Source organism: Piliocolobus tephrosceles, chromosome 3 (assembly GCF_002776525.5).
Source record: "Piliocolobus tephrosceles isolate RC106 chromosome 3, ASM277652v3, whole genome shotgun sequence".
NCBI lineage: Eukaryota > Metazoa > Chordata > Mammalia > Primates > Cercopithecidae > Piliocolobus > Piliocolobus tephrosceles.
In genome coordinates, this window is record NC_045436.1 from 138,325,150 (window position 1) to 138,339,081 (window position 13,932).

The window sequence follows — 13,932 nt, forward strand, 5'->3', positions numbered from 1 at the left end:
GGGATGACAATAGCAATGGAGTGTATCTGACTTCCACACCTCTCCCCACAAAACTCCAAGCTTCATTTGGTTGATCTAGCCAAGTGGGTGTCTGTTTTCTCTCTCATTGCTCCGTATGTCTCTTTTATGCCTCTGTGACTTTATCAAAGGTGATGCTCTGCCCACAGAATGGGGGACCTTTCTTCTGCACACAATATATGAGTAGTTAAGCTTCCCTGCAGGAGTGCCCTAACATGTTCTCAGGGGCCTTTTGTGGAAGAACATGGAAAGAATCATCAGAGAGAAGAGAGCCTTTAATGTTCATATGATGATACACAGAGAGAGCATAATAGGCCGGGCATGGTGGCTCACGCTTGTAGTCTCAGCACTTTGGGAGGCAGAGGTGGGTGAATCTCTGCCTTGGGAGGCTGAGGCAGGAGAATCGCTTGAACCAGGGAGGTGTAGATTCTAGTGAGCCAAGATCAAGCCATTGCCCTCCAGCCTGGGTGACAGAGTGAAACTCCATCTTAAAAAAAAAAAAAAAAAAAAAAAAAAATGAGAGAGAGAAAGAACGTAGTAATAATATAAATTTATAGACTGTTGTGTTTCTTAGTGAATGAAAATCTTCAGACAGTTGTTATACTTCAAACTAATAACAAGTATGGTTATTAACACTTTTTCCCCCTAGAAAATATACTATACCCATTAGAGAATAATATACATGATTGAATAGAAGCTGTCAGGTATTAAGAGAGAATGCAGTTGACCTGAAAGAGTTAATGTGATATGTTCTTTTGCATGTTTGAATTAATTATACTTTTCATTTCATCTTTTTGTGTCTAGTAAAAGTTAAGAAAGTTGATTTTATATATAAGATTGAATATTTAATTGGCTTATAATTTGAGGCAAAAATAGAAATGTGGATTACATATTTTTTATTTTGACATAAGAAAAGTCATATAAAAAGTCACAATGTGTAGCTCTCCTCTTCCCTGAAATGGATTTGAAGTGGAATGTCCTCCGAGTCCTAGCTTAGTGGACATAGTGGAACAGAGTGGACTGTATCTCACTCGATCTTGGAGAAGCAAGGACGTGGTGCTCAGATAGAACACTTCTGGTGTGGAGCCTTGACTCAAGAACAGAGAGGTCATAATATTAGTAATTCAGTGAAGGCTAAGGTCACATGATCCATAGGTTTCCAATACTCTAAAAGACAATAGGTATAGACTTCAGAAAACCCATAGGAATTGGAAGGTTAATGGATATTAGGCCATCCCTTTCAAATATCAATTGTCATAAACAAGTGTTGAAGTGTTTATCAGGTGTTAGTTACTATGCGAGTTCTTTCCCATATACTATTTTGTTGGCTTATGAGATTAAGTAGATAAATAATGAAATATTTGGGCTGGGAGTCCAAAAAGCTTGCCTTCACATTCTGGCTGTAGCCCTTAGTCATGGGACTTTGAGCAAGTACTATGCTCTGTTAAACTTTAGTTTCTCATCTGTAAAACGAAGATGATAATATCTACTTTACAAGATTTATGTGAGAATTTGAGATTATATACACAGTGCAGTTAGGACAGCTCTTGCCATATAATGAACCCTTTACAAATTGTTGTTTTTATTAGTAAGTGGATCATGATACTTCCATCACTGAAAACAATCACGTAGTTCTCAAGAAAAAGTTAATTTTTGGTAAGTGCTGTTCAATGAGGCAGGAAAAATTCTGGAAATAAAATCAATGGTATGTTCATTTGTGTATGCAGAACACCCTGTTTCTTAGCGATGCCTGATAAATGGCTATTGTTTATTTGATGTGCAGATTGAGAGAGAAGAATTAATAAATAAAGTGAATATTGTTCTGACCCTTCCTAGCCTGTCACAGCCAGGGTCTAGTGGAATGCAGAAATGGACAATGTATCCCCAGCACGTTTCAATGTGATGGAGACGAGGACTGCAAGGACGGGAGTGATGAGGAGAACTGCAGTGGCAGTAAGTGTGTCCCACCACTCCAGAACATTCTTTTACTGGTGGTCCTCTGCTTGGGAACAGAGAAAAATATTTGAAGTTGCTTAAGTAGGATTCCCATGTAAATAATCCCAGATTGCCTAACACAGTGGTCCTCACAGCCTAGTCAGCCAGGAAACGCTTTCTTGCTAAACATAATTCTCAAGCAACTTACACTGAAAATCATTCCTCATTTGAGACACCTGAACAGCATGGTCAAATTCACTTAACTGTTCTATGGGAAAAGCCGTGATAAAGAGAGAAGTTTAGTGTATAGCATCCAATTAAATCAGATTAGATTCCGGTGAGAAGAAATTGGCTTCTGAAAGGAAATGCAATGGCTTCCTAAAATAATCATGTTCAGAGAAGCAGTTTAATGCCTCTTATTACCAAGCAATACACTTAAAAGGATTTGATATCTGTGTGTGAATCTCAAAAAGAAAAAGTAGGTCCAATAAATTGTTTTTTAAATGTAATTTATGTCTGTCAGAAAAGAAAGTTCTACACAGATTGTTTTAAGCTCTAATATGTGTGGAAGCTTCTCAGTAGGGGCTGGGTAAGAATATCCCTAGACTCAAAAATCACATTTGTGTATACTACACAGGCACAGCCTAGTTGTTAAGTATATGGTTGTTGCAGCCCTGATACCCGGGATCAAGCCTCGGTCTACTATGGTGATTTTTGGCAAGATACTTACAACTCGTATAGGTCTCGGTTTGTGTGTCTGTACACTCAGAATAGTGATAACTACTTCATAATGGTGGCACATGGTGAAAACTCAATATATGTGAGCTTTTATTACATGGCTATTACATTTAAGCATATCTTGTGCTGTGTATATTCATAATCAGCCATTGAGACTGGTCACCTATAGGTAAATTAGTTTTGTCATCATGCATATTGATCATTAGAATAACTTCAATGGAAAAGTGCCCAAGATCTAAAGGGAGAGCTTTTCAATCACAGACTTATTACATAAAAATAATATATAAAGAGTGCTTTGTTTTACCAGTTTTTAAATTCAGAAGGAAATCCTTTATTAAACATAATTTATTGTGTGCGTATCAACTGAGCACTTTCCTTTGCATCAAACTCCTCTTCCTTTCTGTATAATTCAACTCTGAAATAATTTTGGATTTTTCATGATGAAATTGCAGACTTTGTAGATTATTTCCTTACATGTGTGAGATGTAAGAAAGTCATATGATAAAATAGATTTAAAAGTAAAATTTTAGTATCTTTATATTGTTTAATGAATTCAACTTAAAAAATGTATATTGTGGTGTTTATATGTGGCCATCCCCTGGGAATTCAGTGGCAAGCAAAACAGCTGATGGGGCTTGCAGACTCCTGGGGAACATAGGCATGCTACGAATTATTATGCAAGTCAGTGTCTAGCCATGCAGCAACAGAGGCTAAGAAGGGAAATTCAGGGTGCTTCGATGCCATTAATAGTGTGCATGCCCTGGTAAAGCACCTCAGACAAAAATTCACTGAGGAAGAGATTCGGGAGCTCAGACCTGAAAGATGAGTGGGGTTAACCAAGAGGAATGGGGCTTGAAAAAGCAACTGAGACACAAGGCACCGGTTGACCAAAATTCCTGAGGTGGGAAGGTGCAAGGCATGTGTAGGAGGACCATGAGAGAAGGCAGACCATTGTGATTAGAGAGCTGAGAACGAAAGGGGGCCTGGTACTAAATACTATGTAATTGTCAGCACGGGTTGCAGGCTTGTTCTGCTAGACAGGGCTGGGAAGGGAAGCAGGGGCTACTTCTCCTGAGACTTTGGGTCCTGCTGAAGAGTTAGGCCTTTGAAACTCTTCAGGCTCTGTCCCTGCCTACCTTTCTCATCTCTCTCACCCCCTTTCTCAGTGGTTGAAGCTCCAGTTACTTTGACTTGTGCACCTCCCTATTCTAGGCCTTTTGCATATGCTGTTTCTCGGCTTGGGAAACCCATCCTTTCCTCTTATCATGACTTGGAAAAGTCCTTTGAGAAACTTCCCCATACTGGTCTCATTGACTTCTATTGCTCTTTAAACGTATTTTAGCTGGGCGTGGTAGCACATGCCTATAATCCCGGCACTTTGGGTGGCCGAGGCAGGAGAATTACTTGAGACCAGGAGTTTGAGGCTAGCCTGGGCAATATAACGAGACCCCCATCTCTATGAAAAAAATAAATAAATAAAAATAAATATGTCTTCCGTAATGCAGTGATCACACAGAATCAGAAGGTTTTGTTCAGGATCATACCTCTTATCAGAGTACAAGTCACTTCCAAGGAGATATCATGCCATTTTGTCTTTTAATGCTTAGTGCCTAGCTTGTCACATAGATTGTCACATGGCAGGCACTTAATATTTGCCAAAATAATGAAGCATGATGTCAATAAAGTCTCCTTAAGAGCTTAAATTTACAGAAATTGTTTGGTTTGCTTTGAGAAAAAATTTTGACCCCGATGACATTAAAACAAGAGGGACATCTCTTTTCTGCAAGGCTGTGGTATACTATTTTGCATACTAGTGGTACTGGAAAGGATAAATATTCCAGTATAATAAACATTGTCTTAGAATTATAGATAAGAATGATGATATATACACATATACTATTATTTATACTTAAAAGTGCCTTGCAAGGTTGTCTAGATTCCAGATGACATGCCTGAAGGTAATTGATCATAATGGGGGAGAGACAGAATGGATAATAATTTATTACCTTCCCCATTTAATCTACAAATGACCAGGAAATCAATGGGAAAAGCAGTTTCCTCTCTACCTACCTTAAGGAAAAATCATTAGGGCAAACATTGATATTACTGCTGTCATTCACTTAGAAAAAAGAAACTCAGTTCTCAAGTCATCACAGCTAGGCTGATGACACTTTCCAAGGACATATTGAAAATATGGGTAACAGCTGCATAACACTTGTATTATGATAAAGTATCCTTATTGTATTGGTGTTGATGCCCTACTTACTACTAGAGAAAGCATTTTACTTAGAGGGAGACTAGAATTGGGAGCAAACGAGTCTTAAACAAATGTCAATTAATATTCAGAATTTCAAGATTTTTATAACATTCTCTCTCCCTCAAATCTCTTGAATTTTATTTTGTAATCAAGTGTTGACACCCATGTAAAACGAAAGCACTATTTTTTTTTCCATTAAATGCAACAACCTGTTTGTAGTGTAATTTGTCTCTTATTTCTTCATTCCTATTTTGGAACACCTGGATTGCATTTAGTTACCAGGAAAATGAATCCAGAAAGCACCTATTCAACGTATGTTCAATACTTTTGGAGAAATTGGAAGGAAAGTAAAGTTGTGTTATTCCTCAGTTCCACCAGACATTCCTGATCCTTTAGATCCTTAGGTAAGGAATTTGCAGATGATGAAAGCCAATGTGCCTTTTCCTCCCTCTGTAGGTCAGACTCCATGTCAAGAAGGAGACCGAAGATGCCTCTACATTCCCTGCATTGATTCATGTAGTGGTAGCTCTCTCTGTGACCCGAACAACAGTCTGAATAACTGTAGTAAGTACAGCAGCTGACAAATGCAATCACCACGTCAGGGGATGCACTCAACAGTTTTCTTCTGCGTTGACATCCAAATACCAAAGTCTGGAATCCCTCCAAAAAAGTGTACCTGTTTTCTTTTTCTTTTTAAAATGTCGCATGTGGTAGCAGAAAAGAAACCAAATGGTCTTAATTAACTTCAATCAGAAACAAATGTGTCACTGTGAACGACTGTAAATTCGCATTGCTTAATATCATTACCATTACTTTCAACTCGGCATTATTTCTGTGAATTATTTTCTTGGCTCCATCTGTAGGCAGATGCTATCTTTCTTCCTTTCTACAGCACAGCTTCAAAAATGGAAACTGTAACGAAGAAGCAAATATGAAGTTCATAGAAATAGCCACATACAATTTTGGCAGTCTGTTCCTTTTATTTGAGACACAGTCCCACTCTGTCGCCCATGCTAAAGTGCGGTGGTGCCATCTTGGCTCACTGCAACCTCCGCCTTCCGGGTTCAAGTGATTCTTCTGCCTCAGCCTCCAGAGTAGCTGGGATTACAGTTACTCAACACCCTCAGTGATCCATCTGCCTGGGCCTCCGAAAGTGCTCAGATTACAGTCAGTTCTTTTAATGAAATTTATTCTTGCTTTTCCAGGAACTCTGATGACCTATAATGGTTTTGAAACCATTATGCTAATTTTTTTCGGTGACAGTGTAACAGCTCCAAATGGTGTAAACAGGTGGCTCTAAAATGACTTTCAGGAGGAGGAGTTATTTGGGGAAGACAGAATGGGTGGAAGTGAAAGAGCACCCTAGGGACTCTCCTGGGAAACTGAATCAGAAAATCCCCAGCAACTGATTTCTAGTAATGATTTCTGACTCCTGGGCTCTGTTTTCATATTGTACTCATTCTTTTACATTTGCTAATGGACTTTTGGCTGCGTTTTCAGGTTGGGATTAGAAATTAAGAAGCAGGTCAGTCAGCTTTCAGTTGGCAAGACGGTATTCCTTCTTTTTTTTTTTTTTTTTTTCCTGAGACAGAGTCTGGCTCTATCACCTAGGCTGGAATGCCGTGGTGCGATGTCGGCTCACTGCAACCTCCGCCTTCCAGGTTCAAACAATTCTCCTGCCTCAGCCTCCCGAGTAGCTGGGATTAGAGGCCCACACCACCATGCCCAGCTAATTTATTTATTTATTTATTTATTGGTAGAGATGGGGTTTCAACATGTTAGCCAGCCAGGTCTCAAACTCCTGACCTCAAGTGATCTACTGGCCTTACAGGAGTGAGCCACCATGCCCAGCTAGGGCATTACTTCTTAACACATGTCCTCTCAGTCCAAGACCCTTGGAAGCTGGGATGCTGAAAGGCTCGGTCCTTGCATTTGGTACAGTTTTGCGGTCCTAATTTTACCTGGTGACCTTTCTGGGTCACTGTAGAGCTTATAGTGAGTACCTCTGTAACTGTTACGGAGTCTCAAGGGAGTGAAAAAAGGAGTCTGGGAAGGGGATGTAGGCAGGCAGCTAATTAAAAACCCAGGCTGACAGGACTGACTGTGGCATTTAATAACTCTGCCTGGAAGCACATGCCCACCCCTCCTCCATTTCCCATGTAAGAGAACAGTAGATATTAGTCAAACCTCAAAATCGACACACTCAAGCTGCCATTTTACTTCCTCTAAACTGATGTAAATAGAAACTGATTTAAATAGAACATACCTATAGATACGCATATATGTGTGTGTGTATACACACACACACACACACACATAACCTATTTGGGCCACTGTTTCCATTGCTTCATTTTGCTCATCTCTCAATCTGCCGTGGAACTTTTTCAGAGCGATTTCTTTACTTCTCCTTCAATTTGAATAGTGACAGCGTCATCTCAAAGACATGTGTTTATTATTAAAGTTTTGGGGGTTGTTTGACATGGAATGACACTTACTATTAGATTCAAAAATGCAGAAAAGGCACTGTTAGCCTGTGTCAAATTTGGGTAAGAAGTAACTGGGTGTGTGTTATCTTTTTTTCTCTATATTTGAAATATTTCAAATTTTAAATATTCAAAACTATGTTGTCTCCTGTCAAAAGAATAAGTTGTAGGAAAGGCAACTGGGTAACTCTTAACTCATAGACTTGACCAATATTTGTAGTGTGTACATGATGTTCCAGGCATCGGGATGGGTGATAGGCTTTCTAGTGGTGGAGAAAGGAGACAAGCTTCTAGTTTCCTAGAAGTCACTTTTCAATGTGGGAGAACATATCGTCATCTTCCCACTCATGTATTCTACATTGTTGTCCTCTTTAAGCTCATTAAATACACTCATTTTCCCTAGTGCCTCACTGTCTCACCAGCTTCCTCATTCACCATGTATATTCTTGCCAACTTCTCTCCACACATATTCAGCAAACGTTTTGCACACACTCTCTTCTGAGTGAAAGGCACTAGGCTAGCCACTCGCTCTCATTACTCCTGTGTAATTAAAAATGGCATATGTGCCTAACTTGCAGTTGAAAGTCAAAATGTTATTCCTGATCTTTCAAAGAACTTCAAGATGATATATGCATACTTAGGTCTCTGTAAAGACAAACAAGTGGCATCTCAGAAAATCCTTCATACACTTGAAAATATGGTTTATTACTTGAAGATGTTTACCACTATCAGAGATTAGTATTACTCAGCTTCTGAGGCACAACTGAACAGTACTTTCTTAGTCTGCTTGATGCCAAAGGAAAACGTGAGTTTGGAGAATGTAGTAGATACTCTGTCTGGTGGAGACAGCTTCTCAATGGAGTTGCCAGGATTCTTGTCCTTGAAGACTCTGATTATTGCCATCCCATAAAATATTATGTGATTTTCTAATGGTCCCTAAAGATATACTGGGTGGGACCCAGTCATCAGTATTTTTTAATTCTGCAAATGACTTCAATGTATAGCCAATGTTGAGAATGTATTGCTCTAGTGCCTATTTATGACTGGGCTGCAGGAGTATGTGAGAACTCTGAAATAGAATATGAAAAGGTTTGTGTATTCCCATGTGCATTTTTCAGTGGAGAAGCTTATTTTAAATTCACAGAAGTGCCTACAGCTTTTTAAAAAAGCCTAAAAACCGCATTTCTGAAGATACGTAGTTTTTTCAAGAAATAGCTTTTAGCAGCCTGTGTTGCTATGTCCAGTCACAACCCAGCATCTTTAACATTTCTGTGCCATGTTGGGAGGCAAAATAACAGATGTGTCCTTGCCTTTGAGAATAGGAGAAGGAATGCTATTCCCCTCATTCTGGTGTGGAGGGACTAATCCATCATTTCTCCGTTATGCAATCGAGACAATGGGGAGAACCTGCAAAAGTGACTCATGGGCATGTCTCTCTTGCCTCCCTGAGCCCATGCTGACCATGGCTGTGAAATCCGGGCATGGCTGTCGTGTCCCAGGCCCTCTCTCAAGCCTCTCACAGTGTTCATCAACCTTTAGTTCTATGCCTACTCGTGCATTTCCCCCCCTTACTCAACACCAAGGAAGAAATGAACAGGTTTGCTTTTTGAATAATTCCCTAAGGATCTAGCAATTTCCTGCTTTCTCTTTGCAAGCTTCAACTGGTAGGAGTAAATGGTGTAGTCATGTGGTAGAGAAGCCAATCACCATAATGGTTACAGACTTCTGTCCTTAGGAGTAAATAGTAGAGGAGAGGAATGATGTATTTACAAAAGCATCTCCATGTGCATTTTCTAATAAGTGAAAAAAGGATTGAATAGAATATTACCATTTGGTAACACATTAAATTAATGAGTGAAGACATGAAGCATCTACAGCTGCTAACATCACAAAAAGAGGGAAATCAAAATGATGTGGCTTCTGGTGAAAGAACAGCTCAGCCACCTCTAGTCTTGCCAGTGGAATGAAGCCCAGTCCATTCCTGTTGATTCAGCTGCCAAGGTTTGGAAAGAGAGAGGATGGGGAACATGTTTAACTTCACCAGGAGTGTGCGATAAGCAAGATTCAGAAGTTGGTATATAGCTTACAAGTCAAATGTCTGGGTTCTTCCATAGTCAAATTATAAAGGAAAACAAAGGAATGGAGGAGGAACCCAAAGACTATCAGAGACTTAAAAGACAGGACAAATTTCAAAAAATGGGCAAGCCTCAATTACAATATCCAGGGGTGGTACACACTTAGGTAATAAAATTATAAAGAAGGCCGGGCGCGGTGGCTCACACCTGTAATCTCAGCACTTTGGGAGGCCGAGGCGGGTGGATCACGAGGTCAGGAGATCGAGACCATCCTGGCTAACACGGTGAAACCCCATCTCTACTAAAAATACAAAAAAATTAGCCGGGCGTGGTGGCGGGCACCTGTAGTCCCAGCTACTTGGGAGGCTGAGGTGGGAGAATGGCACGAATCCGGGAGGTGGAGCTTACAGCAAGCCAAGATTGTGCCACTGCACCCCAGCCTGGACAACACAGTGAGACTCCATCTCAAAAAAAAAAAAAAAAAAACACAAAACAACAACAACAACAACAACAACAACAACAACAACAAAAAAACGTAAAGAAGAACAAGGAAGTGATAACGATAAAACTCACTAGTTACTTTGTGGGAAAATGAGACGGTTGAGATAAGACGAGATATATGGAAGGTTTCTGTGGTATCTGCCTGAGTTCAGTTTCTTGACCTGGGAGGTGGTTATGAGGATGTTCACCTTAAAATAATATCAAACTATTAAAAATAATAATGTTAAAGAGGCATTTAGAGTTTGAGGTAAAGATGAATTTTTGAACATGATTATATATGCTGCTAGATGTAGAAAAGTCATATTTTTCATGTAAATGACCATCGTTTAATACATGATTTCTAGTAACTTCAGAGTATCACATCATAAGGATATAACACCATTGAGTTAACAAACCCATCTTTAGGTCGAATTGAATGCATCTTGTTTCAGACTTTTAGAGGTGGAATATCATTGAGATTCCATCAGGATTTTTTTTTTTTTTTTTTTTTGACAGATCTTCATTAGACCTCATCTGTGTTCAGGACACTGTACTGGGTACTACATCAAACTTACATCAGAAACACAGTTCTGCCGCCTTAAAATATCCTCACGTTTGTGACGTGATCTCCCTCTAGTGGCGATTGTAAATCAGGCTCAAACGTGAGCCTAATGCTTAAGATAAAAAAGGTTATTGATATCATAAATCATAGAATTTGGGGTTGACAGGTATATTGAGAGTTTATCTTGCTTAGCATTCTGTGAAGAATGCCTTTGAAGGAATAAAACTCAAGATCCAATAAACCTTACCGCATTCAATACAGATCTCCAGAATAATGTATGATCATTACTTAATCCTTTCCTCTTCCTTGGTTCCTAAACACTTAAAGTTGTATCTTAACCCAAATCAAAAGTGATACATTCTCCACATATAAGAAAGAGAAAAATTATTCATGTGATGTGTTCTATTAATCATCTTCAATGAAATACATTAATAAAAAGTTAAACCTTGATGGGGTGGTAGAGAAAGAAAGAAAGGGAGGGTATGCCCAAGGAAAGAAAGGACTGCATCAAAAATATCTGTAAGTGTACCAACTGTATACAATTTTAAGTGTATTAAAGATATCAGGAAAAAAGCATAGAGTTAGAGCTGCATGTGCTGACTTGTAAGATGGTCATGACAAATAAGCAACAAAAGCAAATTGAAGGGTGATAGGAATGGTATGCTTCTGCTTTGGCAAAAGTAAACACAAAGGCGTTGTATGGATAAACGTGAGCAAGGGAAAGATATGGAAGCCTTCTGTTGGCTTGCAGGGAAGGTGACAGAAAGGGGAGTGGAAAGATGTGGAATTTTTTCTTTCTGCATCTTTGTAGTGTTTTTATCATTATGAAAAACATGCATTTTAAAATCTTGTAACAAAATATTTAAACGTTACTTCTTGTCTTAGTTCAGACTGCTATAACAAATCATTATTGCTTATAAACAACAGACATTTATTTCTCACAGTTCTGGAGGCTGGAAGTCTGAGATCAGTTTGCTAGCATGGTCAGGTTCTGGTGAGGACCCTCTTCTTGGCTGCAGATGGCCAACTTTTCACTGTATTCTCACACTATGAAAAGAGAGTGAGAAAGATCTCTGTGGTCCCTTTTATAAGGGCACTAATCCCATTCTTGGGGGCTGTACTTATAACTGACTCACCTCCCAAAGGCTCCACCTCCTAATACCACCACATTGGAAGTTAGGATTTCAACATATGAATTTTGAGGGAACACAAACATTTAGTCCATAATGTCCAATCCCTCCCTCACAAATCACAGGAAGGGATAAAGTGAACCGACCAACCCCAAACCTCTTCTGTCTACTCTTCTCTCCACTCTGACTCATCCTCAAGGTTGTGCCAACCTGGCAGTGTTGTGTCTACTTCAGGAAACTGAGAGTCATATTACACTTCATCCGTCTTTTTTTCTTATCCAGCCAATGTCAGCCTCCTTATAAATATAATATCTGTGATACCCTCAGATTCTTTAAATTAAGAAGTAGTCCTGGAGATGTTTTAGTATTTCAGCCCAGTCCTTATTGCGAATCTATTTGCACGGATACCACTTCTTAGTCAAATAATTAAATTTAATTTGAATAATCACTCTCAATAAGGCATGGGGTCTTTGGTCTGCCTGGGCGAATTTTACCAGGACACTTACTTGCTTGCCTCTCCCCTCAGGGAATGTGGCACATCTTCTGCAAACAGAGAGAGAGCTGGGAGCCTCTCAGCTATATTCTCCCAAAGCTGCACAAACCACATTTATCCTTGGAAGGAGTGTTAGTCTGTTTTCACACTGCTGATAAAGACATACCCAAGACTGGGCAATTTACAAAAGAAAGAGGTTTAATGGACTTAGTCCCACACGGCTAGGGAGGCCTCACAATCATGGTGGAAGGTGAAAGCCATGTCTCACATGGTGGCAGATAAGAGAAGATTGAGAGCCAAGTGAAAGGGGAGACCGCTTATAAAATCATCAGGTTTTGTGAGACTTATTCACTTCCATGAGAACAGTATGGGGGAAACTGCCCCCATGATACAGTGATCTCCCACTGGGTGCCTCCCACAACACGTGGGGATTATGGGAGCTATAATTCAAGATGAGATTTGGGTGGGACACAGTCAGACCATATCAGAGGGCTTCCCAGGTCACTCTTGCTCTACCTTTTCCCTTTGGACTTCTACCATTTTGTTCAATATGTCTGTCTTAGTATGTTCAGGCTGCTACAATAAAATGTCATGGATTGGGTGCAAACATTTATTTCTCACAGTTCTGAAGGCTGGAAGTGCAGGACCAGGATGCTGGCAGACTTGGTCTCTGGTAACAGGCTGCTTCCTGGTTTGCAGACAGTTGCCCTCTTGCATTTCCTCACATGGCTGAGAGTGATAGCTTTAGTCTCTTCTCCTTCTTATAAGGACTTTAATCCCATATAAATGCCACCCTCATCTAGACCTCATCAAAACCTCATCACCTCCCAAAGGCCCCACCTCCAAATACTATCACATTGCAGGTTAGATTTTCAGCATATGAATGGGGGATACACAAATGTTCAGTTCACGCAAACTCTATCCTAGCCTGTTCACATTCTACTATAGCTACCAGTACATGCGTCCTTTTTCCTATCGAGATTGTGGAGTTTCTCAGTGGCAGAGACAATATTTCTCATTACTCTTACAGTTACAGTGCCTAGGATAGTCCGTGATGCATTTTCGTCCCTTCATTCTGGCACTGTGCTAGGTGTAGACTTTGAGATCAAGAGATAAAGTCTCATTTCACAAAAATCTCAGGATTCTGTGGGGGAGGCAAGTAAGTAAATAAAGAATATGGCAGAATGCAATGAGCATATGGTGGGCATGTGCCTACGATGCTATTGCACTCAGAAGAGACTCATTCTGGAAGTAGTAACGGGAAGAGTGGTTGGCTAGGAAGGTTTCCTGGAAGAGGTATTTGTGCTGAGTCTTCCAGACCACAGAGGAATTAGCTTGGTGGGGAAGATGGGAAAGGGTTAATCCAGGCAGCAGGTGCTGTATGCACCTGGCAGCTAGAACCATGACCACCTTTGGGGACATAATTATGAGCATGTTATAAAAAAGGAGTTAAGAGAGGAGCAAACAGGGTGCATAAAGATATGCGATTCTTAAAATATCTGGTGTCATAAGGGAATAGATTTTATTACAGCAGAGATACTGTTGATTGGATAATCACAGGCAATGAAGCTGAAAAGTCAGGCTAGAGTTGAAGTATAAAATAGCCTCAGATTTCAAGCTAAGGGATTTGGATATTGTCTCATTAGCAAGAAGTATCCAACAGATCTGAGCCTCCTCTTGCCCTGAAATCTTGTAGCCTTATATTTAAGCACATGGATCAACAATAAAACATATAGACAGAAGTTATCTAATTGCCTATTT

At 39.8% G+C, this 13,932-nt stretch overlaps 1 protein-coding gene across 4 annotated transcripts in view; it reads left to right on the forward strand.

Moving 5' to 3' along the window:
• CORIN (corin, serine peptidase) overlaps window positions 1-13,932 on the forward strand; it is a 209,900-nt gene that overhangs the window by 129,475 nt on the left and 66,493 nt on the right. For all 4 annotated transcript variants that reach the window (XM_026455813.1, XM_023224528.3, XM_023224529.3 and 1 more), the window contains 2 exons: window positions 1,855-1,971; window positions 5,405-5,512. In XM_026455813.1, the coding sequence (XP_026311598.1) occupies window positions 1,855-1,971; window positions 5,405-5,512 (225 nt within the window). The remainder of the gene's footprint in view (window positions 1-1,854; window positions 1,972-5,404; window positions 5,513-13,932) is intronic.